The 9,892-nt window shown below is 33.0% G+C and overlaps 1 protein-coding gene across 1 annotated transcript; it reads left to right on the top strand.

Moving 5' to 3' along the window:
• The first annotated feature begins 3,535 nt into the window (after window positions 1-3,535).
• LOC131069040 (uncharacterized protein C24B11.05) lies at window positions 3,536-6,254 on the top strand. Its single transcript, XM_058004352.2, has 8 exons — window positions 3,536-3,783; window positions 3,914-3,979; window positions 4,094-4,191; window positions 4,694-4,731; window positions 5,010-5,097; window positions 5,436-5,660; window positions 5,741-5,806; window positions 5,919-6,254. Exons 1-8 carry the CDS (start codon window positions 3,732-3,734, stop codon window positions 6,096-6,098), a joined length of 813 nt encoding a protein of 270 aa, XP_057860335.1. The 5' UTR covers window positions 3,536-3,731; the 3' UTR covers window positions 6,099-6,254.
• The last annotated feature ends 3,638 nt before the right edge of the window (window positions 6,255-9,892 follow it).

Here is a 9,892-nt window from a genome sequence, read left to right as displayed (position 1 = left end):
GGCTTTCCTTGTAAAAGAATTAAACATCGGGTCATTGGGATACCCTACTAAATGCTCTCAGCCAACAAAAAAACCTAACACATGCTAATTAATGATGATCCCAACTTTGCACACCTTAATAATATGCCAACACATGAGAATTAAATCACAACATTTTTTATCCGTTTCAACTAAATTGAGGAGATAAGGGATTAATGATATTTGTATTGTAATCCATAAAGGTCAATGAGTAAACTAAATTGATTATAATTTGCTTCTATTGTAAAAACAAATGACTTTGAGGTCATAAATTAGTGGAGAGAACAAATTTGCAAGGGCTTAAATATTAAAAAAGATTCAATTTGTTGCTAACGATTGGGTAAATGACTATATAAGGTTGTTAAAGGGTCTTGACCAACCACACGCTTTGCAAGAAAATCTATTGCAACATTTTCCTTCCAACAATAATGTTAATATATTACCTTGACAAAATAAAAACTCAAAATCACTAGTTCCTCTACATCTTAGTTTAGCTTCCTACTTGGACATGCTCTCTTATTAATAACATTAATGACCAACATTGTGTAACCTTCAACTATTAGGTGTTGCACACATAGAAAAGATATAACAACCATCCCTGCAACAACACCTTCCCGCTCTACTTCATTGTTTATTCTAGTTTCTAGATTAAAAAGCTAGCATAAATAAAACTACAAGCTTCATTTCTTAAAAAGAAACCTATTCTTACATTATTCAAATTGGCATAATGAAAATTCAAGTACACATAATTTTCACAAGGAAGTTCCCATTTGTCATTATTCCTATTAAAATTTGAGGAATTGAGATCCATTCTATTTCTACCAATATTAATAACTCCTAATCCTTTAAGATTTAAAAAAAAAAATCAAATTGTTATTCATTATAATTTAATCAATTTACCTCATATATCTATAAAAGTGTTTATTTATCTCTTTTACGGGTAAACCATTTAAATGTTTTGAGCCATTCAAAATATTATATAAACATTTTTAGATGAATATTGCATATCTTATAATACAATATATAATTCATAAAAAGTGGATGGAATGAAATCATACTTCCAAAAGTCTATTATGAAAATAAATGCAAGGACAATTACACCCTAAAAAATAGGATCTATAGACACGTTCACTTAAAAGATAATAAAGATTCTAAATAGAGAGAGATAGACATGTCTATGTATCCATGCTTCAATCAAGAGAATATTGTACACCATGCTTCACATAAAAAGTCAAAGAAAGAGCTTAAAGAAAAAAATACAAGGATAATCACACCCTAACAAATAATAGCTATAAATATGTCCACTTAAAAAAACAAGAATAAAAAGACATGTCTATGTACCCATGCTTCAATCAAGAGAATATTGCACACCATGCTTCACATAAAAAGCCGAAGGAAGAGCTTAAAGAAAAAAAGAAGTGAGGACCATCACACCCTAACAAATAAGAGCTATAAATATGTCCACTTAAGAAACTCAGAATAAAAAGACATGTCTATGTACCCATGCTTCAATCAAGAGAATATTGTACACCATGCTTCACATAAAAAGTCGAAGGAAGAGTTTAAAGAAATAAGGACAATCACACCCTAACAAATAAGAGCTATAAATATGTCCACTTACAAAAATGAGAATAAAAATATTTGAAAAAGCCAAAGATAAACGTGTCCATCCATGCATGCTTCTCATTCAAGACATATTTGTACTAAAAATAGACACACTTGCTTTACATGAATACTTGGGTACTTACTCAATAATTTTCCTTTCAAAACATATAAAATACAATTCACATGAAAAGTGGAAGAATGAAATCTCACCTCCAAAAGTAAGTAATGGAAAAAATACGAGGACAATTATATACTAAGGAACAAGATCTCTCTCTCTCTCTCTCTCTCTCTCTCTCTCTCTCTCTCTCTCTATATATATATATATATATATATATATATATATATATATATATATATATATATATATATATATATATATATATATATATATATATATATATATATATGTCCACGTAAAAGATAATAAAATTTCTAAATAGAGAGAGACCTGCATGTTTGTGTACGCATGCTTTCCAATCAAGACAAGATTGTACAAAAAATACGCGTGATTCACATAATTAGTGGACATAATGAAATCCCACCTCCAAAAGTACATGGTGAAAAAAATATAGGGACAACCATATCCTAAGGAACAAGAACTACATACATATCCACTTAAAAGATAATAACAATTTTAAATAGAGAGAGATAGACATGTCATTGTACGCATGCTTTCTAATCAAGACAATATTGTACGAAAAAATACTTGTGCTTCACATAAATAGTGGACATAATAAAATCACACATCCAAATGTTCATTTTGAAAAAATACAAAGAAAATTATTCCCTAAGGAACAAGAGCTATAGATATATCCACTTAAAAGATAATAAGACTATTGTACAAAAAATACACGTGCTTCACTTAAGAAAATGACACATAAAATGTGGACATAAGAAAATCACATGTCCAAATGTCCATTTTGAAAAAATGAAGGGACAATTATACTCTAAGGAATAAGAGTTATAGATATATCCACTTAAAAGTTAATAAGTGAGAGGCACCTAACTATTCTACAAAAAAGACATGCATGCCTCACCCCTTGCAAGATTTGAACTTGTCATCATTTTTCAAAGGGTATAAGTTCTCCACCAATAGACCAACTCAACTATACCTATGATTATGTTCATGTAAGCATGCTTTCTGATCAAGACAAAATTGTACCAAAACATACATGCTTCACATAAAAAGGAATGTGGCTAATCTGGCTCCAAAACTGTGATGTCATACGACGCATAACTTTCGTGTTATGCAGATAGAAAAATTGCAGAATAGGCACATAACGGCTGTGAGACTCGGCAAAAGCGTCGTTGTATAACATGAAGGTTATTTTGATGTATGACAATGCGGTTCTAGCGTTTTTGGACCCAGAATAGCTACAACCCATAAAAAGTGGACATGAGAAAATTACACCTCGATATTAATAAAAAGGTATAGTTACAAGAATTTGTCAGAATTGTCGAGTCTTCCCAATTCTCAAGGCGAGACAGTGTTGTTGATTCCTAAGGTGAGGCAGTCTTGCAAAGTCTACTAGCCTCAAGAGTTGGACTTGCTGAGTCTGATCCAAAGTTTCCACAGACTAGCCAAATCAGGTTAACAGAAACTCAGCAGAATCTCTGAATTTGACCAAAAATACATGAAATAAGTTTCAAATCCTTAAAAATCTCTAAATTTCTTAGATTTTTAATTTACCAAAATTTTTGCAAGTCTGAAAGAAGTTTAGTTCTTGTAAGAACAATTATACCCTAAGAAATAAGTAGTATAAATATGTCCACTTAAGACAAGAACGAGATAGACATGTCCGCGTAAGAACTGAAAACACACACATGCTTCACATGAATGGCTACTTCCTTCTCAATAATTTATTCCTTTCAAACCATATGCAAACGCGTCACGCTCTCTTTCCTTGTCATCGCCAACTACCTGCTTTTTGCTCATTCCAACTTTGTATAAATTCAGCATTTCCCTCTTTGTTTCCTCATCCATTTTTGCTCTGCCTTGCCCATTTTCTGCAGAAGTTTTGAAGCTCTGTTGAAAAGAATTTGCTCTGCCTTGCCGATTTTCTGCACAAGTTTTGAAGCTCTGTTGAAAAGAATTCAGCTTTATCACCATGGAAGGAGGGAATTTGTTGCACAGGACTCAATTCGACTGCTTGCTATTTGGTATGTTATGGTTTTTCAACAAAAAGAAGGATATTCTTGACCATGACTCTGTAATGCTTGTTAATTTATGTGGAAAACAAATTAGGTTCATTTTTGTCGCTGAGTAGAGAAATGGAATTTAACTTTGCAGATTTGGACGATACGTTGTATTCTTCGAGCACAGGAATGGCCACAGCATGCCGGAAGAATATTGACGGTATTTAAGCTACGAAATTCTAATTTTCAATACAAAATTCTCAAGAAATTAATAATTCAGTTTGCTGTAATTGAATTGTGTGAATTAATTGCGTGGATTTGGACTGTGTTGCAGAGTTTCTGTCGTTAAAGCTTGCATCGAGCATCGATGTTGTCACGGAGCTCCGTTCCCGGTTTTACAAGACTTATGGAAGCTCGCTTGCAGGCCTTCGAGTAACTTTCTTCTCCTTATTTCCATTTCGAATAAATAGATAGACTTGATATTTAGGGGAAGGAAGAAATGATTTAAATAAATAGAAATGGAAGTTTGGAGAGGCAGAAGAATTTAGTGTTTTAAGGTTTGAAAAGGTCTGAACAGATTTAATTTTCTGGTCGGAGTTCCTCCAATGTCAGGAATAATGATTTGTATTGAGTCACTTACAAAAGCTTTATTATTATTTATACAAAGCCTTCAAGAACATGAATTTTTAAAATCTGTTAAAAACAGTTTTCATCCAAAACTATTTTACAACAATTGACGGAAAGAGAAGTTTCTGTCTCTAACTATATCGAATTCTAATTAAGGAAAGAAAACTGATGACGTCTTTCATAATTTAGGGGTTAAAATTTCATTGAGGCTCAAATATAAATTTGTAACAGAAGTAGTACAGAGATATTATTCCTTGAACTGTTTAGGCTGTTAGATTGACATGAATTATTCCACTGTCCGTTGCAGGCATTAGGGTATGAAATTGATGCAGATGAATATCACAGGTACTAATGGTTACCATAGTATTCCTTTTTTCAAGATTGCAATTTTTTTTCACGGACTCTGTAAAATCTAATGTCGAGGTCCTGAATAATCTTGAATATATTTATTTCCAAGAATAAAAAGTATAGATTTCATTGACATTTCTATGCTAGGTCTAGCAATATAACTGTTTGAATTCTTCTGACCTCAAGTTTGAATAACCTTCCCCTGCTTTCATTACATTTGATACTATTGATTTCTCTCAGTAAAATCTTATACATGTATTTTTCTGATTGTATAGTTTTGTTCATGGGAGATTGCCGTATGAAGTCATTAAGCCAGATCCGGTTCTGAGGAACATTTTGCTGAGCATGCCTCAAAGAAAATTGGTATGTATTAAGGTTTTTCTTTTCTTTTCTTCTCATAAGTCTGTGATTGCTAAATGTGAACACCCGTCAAAAGCCCAAATCATCTCAGTAGCTCTGTCTTAGCACTAGACCGTGGAGTGGACTGATCTTTTCAACTGAGATGCATAAATTGAATTTTTAACTTCCTCAAATCTTCTTACAAAAGAGGAAGAAAGAGACCACAAAGAGTAGTGTCTCTTGTAGGATTGTCAGCAACACCCACTTCTCACAATTTTTTTTTTAATGTGAATTGCTAAAATCTTTTAAGAAAAATGAAGCAGAACATTAATGTTTAGCATCAATGCAAACTTCTTCTACAGATATTCACAAATTCAGACAGAGTTCATGCAACCAAGATCCTGAAGAAATTATGCCTGGAGGACTGTTTTGAAGATGTTATCTGCTTTGAGAGCCTTAACGCGGATTATCCTTACCAGCAACAAGATGGGGAAGAAAATCCTCTTACTTCCCCTGTTACCATAAAACCATCAGTCGAAGCCTTTAGGCGGGCGATTGCCATTGCAAAATCAGATCCTCAGAGAACAGTAAGTTTGAAGAAATTTGCATGTGAATTCTTGTACATAGTAGTATCTTTACAACGGTACTTATTGAGTCCATGTTGCAGCTGTTCTTTGATGACAATCGTAGAAACATAGCAGGAGCAAAAGGAGCGGGCCTTAATACAGTCTTTGTAAGTTCCGAGTCCAAAAAAGACTTTGGAAATAAGTTTTATTTTACTTAAATGCCTACAATAACTTTTAAATTAACTGCTTTCTAATTGAATTCAATATATGATTTTTAAGGTTGGTAGCTCCGAGAAAAGTGAGGGAGCTGATTATGTGGTGGAAGATATTCATAATGTGAAGCACATCGTTCATGAGATTTGGGGTGAGGCAGAAAATTACAGAGCACCTGACAAAAATGGTTGTTCAACTGGAATAGCCAAATCCATTGAAGTATCTCCCACTCCTGTTGTAGCCTAAGAGGCTCACACTTAATACTTCTGTAAAACAAAGATTTCTCAAAAGCAAAAATAGATCTCATTGATGTATGTAGCACCTTGATCTATGTAGGTTCATCTGCAATTGTAAATATATTTGTCCACTATTGAGAATAATACAAACTAATTTTTTATTGTAGACGCAAACAATTGAGTAATGATAAACTTATGTGGTAAAGTGGCACTTTGAAAATAATTACAGATTTTATCAAAAATAGCATTTATATAAGTGATTCAATTATTAAATGGTTTTATAATATAATAGGTATAAATTTATAAGCTGATAAATTATTTATAAGTTTTTTTTTCAACGGTATTTACTCTCAATTTTTTATTTTATAGGATATTGGTTTCTTATATCCTTCCTACTGAGGAAAAGTTCCAAATCTATCATTCATCTTGTAGTCTAGAGTATATAATGGACACAAAACATGTAAAATATGTGTGCAATATATGAAACAAATCTCCCAATTATTGATTATATTCCATAAGAGATTATAAGATATATAAAAATCACTTGCTAAGGATAATTATGCCCATGGATCTCCTTCACTAAGAAAAATTATCAATGCTAATAAATTTGCCAATGAATTTGCTATATTCTCTAAGGTCTCAACCTTCTTCAACAACACCTTCTTGTCTTTAACTATGTCTAACAAAATTATATTGTACATCAATATATTTTGTCCTACAGTAATTTATAGGGATTTTTGTTAAATGAATTTCACTTTAACTATTACAATATATTTTTTTATATAACAAATTGATATTTAAACACTATATGTGTAACTATATTTACAACTTTTAATAAGAAACCAATATTTGAATGCAATCTTTATAACTTTATAGTGTCCTTGCATAGTTGAATTAGTGTTATACTAAGCTTTTGTAGTTGAGAGTGCAACAATTATCTACCTGTTATGCATCTAACCATTCCACCAATTAAGTTAAAAACATAATCACTTATAGATCTTTAATAAGCATCATCTTCAACTAAATGAACTCTATCAAAACTTAGTACATCTATTACTTTTTTTCGCTTGTATTCCCTGGTAGTGAATTAAGAAATAGAAAGTGTCACACAAATTTTGAATACCCTGTTTACAAAATTTATATTTCAATTTTCATACCTTGGGTTTGACAAATGTCTAGTCAAAACCCCCATTGTATGGACTATGTCTAGTCTAGTACAAATCATAACATATTGTAGGTTGTAGCTATTTTGGCTCCAAAACGGTATGCCATGCCATGACGCGGCTCCAAAATCGCATGCCCTCCATGATGCCATGAGACATGTTTTGGGATCCACCATTTGGCTGACGTGGAGGCATATTACTATTTTGCGGTTGACAGAAAGCATTTGCACGCAACTAACATTTTTTGGCCGCTCTCACAATCACAGTCACGGGCATGGATGAACGTTTCGGCTCACGTTTTTGTTCGTACCATTTATTTTAAAACCACTCTCTCGCCTAGTATATTTTAAAAACCACTCTCCTGCCCAACATATTTTAAATCTCTGTCCCACCTAGCATATTTTTAGTTTCTTGTTTTGAGGAATACCAATCCGAATGGAGCAGTTGGTTGATGATGTTGATTCTCCAGGAAAAAATAACATGGAAGTAGGTTCATGTATGTAAGCTGGGTATACAATCAAAACTTGTAGGGCAGAACAAGTGGAGCAATAGTAGAAGCAAGACCACCTACGACTTCTCCTCCATAGTTTGCTCGCCCATTCTGTCTGAGCACGACATCCGGTTAGCGACATTTGACACTTTGGTGATGATGGTTCCTTTGAGTTTCAGGGAGGAAGAGGCTATGATCAAGATCCAGTTCGAGGGTGACGATGATGAGTGGGCTTTCGAGTTCGTTGAAGGAGAGCACGGTGATGAGGAGGCCAAGATGAAGATTGACTCCTTTGTGGGTTCGTTGGTGAAGATGATGATGATGCCGATAATCCTCCACCTGGGCCTCCCCTGCCCCAATCTTGTTTCCACTCCTCTGCATTTCTTCTGCTCAGTATTTCTCATTACAACCTTCTTCACAAAGCTCCATGATTCCATTCAAATTGTAGTTTTTGGAATCATGAAAAGGGTTTCCTATTATTTTCACTACTCTCAGGGCCATTAATTATTTGTTACATGGGTTACTAGATTTTTGAATAAAATCATTTGGGAAAATGTTTGAATTGGGTCTTTTGCTACATTCAATGCAAGATTCATTTTGTACTCTAAACTACCATGCTGCAAGATTCATTTTCTTACTTCTTTCTTTCATCTCACATTCAATGTAATGAGATTTTTCATCTTTGAAAGACCCAGTGCCCTGCGTTATCTCATCTTTGGAAAGATTCATTGTAATTACTTATTAACATTTATATGTTCTCTTATTTCACATGGTTCGCTTTGTGGGCTCCTATGATAATTTTAGGGCTTTTTGAACAACATTAATAAAGGAATTAGTTCACTTTCTCATTCCTTCTTATAGGTTTTGATCTCCAGATTTGGATTGTAGTCTACTGTGTTGAAGCCCACGTAATGGGTAATTGCATGAAAGCCAAGGTACGACGAGAAACATGCAATAAATTCATAAAAGTAATGGCAATGGATGGGAGAATGTTAGAATATAGGGTTCTTGTTGTGGTGGGAGATCTGGTGAGGGAGAGTGATTTTGAGGAGAATTGTATGGTTGTACACTCAAGGAATGTTGGTTATGCTATTCCCCAAGAAAATAAACTCAAGGGTGGGGAACTTTATTATCTTGTTCACTCACACATTGAAGTTGATCTTACAACTTTATCAACATAGAAAAATGGTATTTGTAGAGGCAAGAAAAGAGCAGAGGATGTTAATGTAGAGAAGGGTTTTACACTCAAGATTGTGGTCTCCAGACAATAGTTTAAGACTTTGCTTTTGGATAGCTATGTAAAGAAAATTTTAGTGGAACAACATGCTAGAAAACTTACTCAACATCAAGATTGTGTTTCAGGAAAAGCATGGAGGCCATGCTTGAAAACAATTGCAGAGGAATATTGATTATGTAGAAGTTAGTAAGTGGGTCTTTCATATTGAGTGATTATTATGTATTGGTTGAATTCGATGTTGTATTTTTGGGCGTTCATATTGTTTAGATGAAGATGTTGTTCATATTGTTTAGATGAAGATGCTCTTTTGGAAATTCACTAATACATATTGATTTTGATGTAGTGACAAATCCTAGTATTTTTAATTGATTGTTATGAGTTAAACACTTTTATGTAGGAGTTTCAATTTTTCTTGTTGATTCTTTATATTTTTCCTCATTAACAATGTTGCCCTTCTGTTTGAATTAGGTTATAGATTTTACATAAATTTTAGGGCAGTAGCAATGTTTTTGGGCAATGGAGTATAATGCATTGTGGAACATTAGAAATGTTTTGCTACTTAATTTTGGTTGTGCACAGTTTAGGATTTTGAAGAAAGTTTGCAATATTTAAATTGGATTATAATTTTTAATATAAGTTTTAGAGCATAATAGAAAATTAGTAGTGCTTTGTCCTGCTTTTTAAATAATAGTTTTTGGATTAGGGGGAATTTTATGGCAAAATTAACAATGTTTATGTTCCATTGTTTAAAGCAGGTACATATTTTAGATTGTTTAAAATGGACGAAGAATGATTTTGATGTTTCGAATTTTGCTTGTCACGATATTGGAATTTTTTTTTTTGTTTGTACTTTGTCTTGAGATTTACATAATTTGTCAACTTTGGGGAAGGTTGAAACTATGGCTCTAGATATT

This window comes from Cryptomeria japonica, chromosome 4 (assembly GCF_030272615.1).
Source record: "Cryptomeria japonica chromosome 4, Sugi_1.0, whole genome shotgun sequence".
NCBI lineage: Eukaryota > Viridiplantae > Streptophyta > Pinopsida > Cupressales > Cupressaceae > Cryptomeria > Cryptomeria japonica.
Note: the sequence above shows the minus strand (reverse complement) of the source record. Positions and strands in the feature narration are given on the sequence as shown.

What these genes read in the sequence shown, in the direction of transcription:
- LOC131069040 (XM_058004352.2), top strand. Translation starts at nt 3,732, where the DNA reads ATGGAAGGAGGGAATTTGTTGCACAGGACTCAATTCGACTGCTTGCTA. An exon ending in GCTCGCTTGCAGGCCTTCGA is followed by an intron (nt 4,192 to 4,693) that starts GTAACTTTCTTC and finishes TGTCCGTTGCAG; the next exon opens with GCATTAGGGTATGAAATTGA. An exon ending in GATGCAGATGAATATCACAG is followed by an intron (nt 4,732 to 5,009) that starts GTACTAATGGTT and finishes CTGATTGTATAG; the next exon opens with TTTTGTTCATGGGAGATTGC.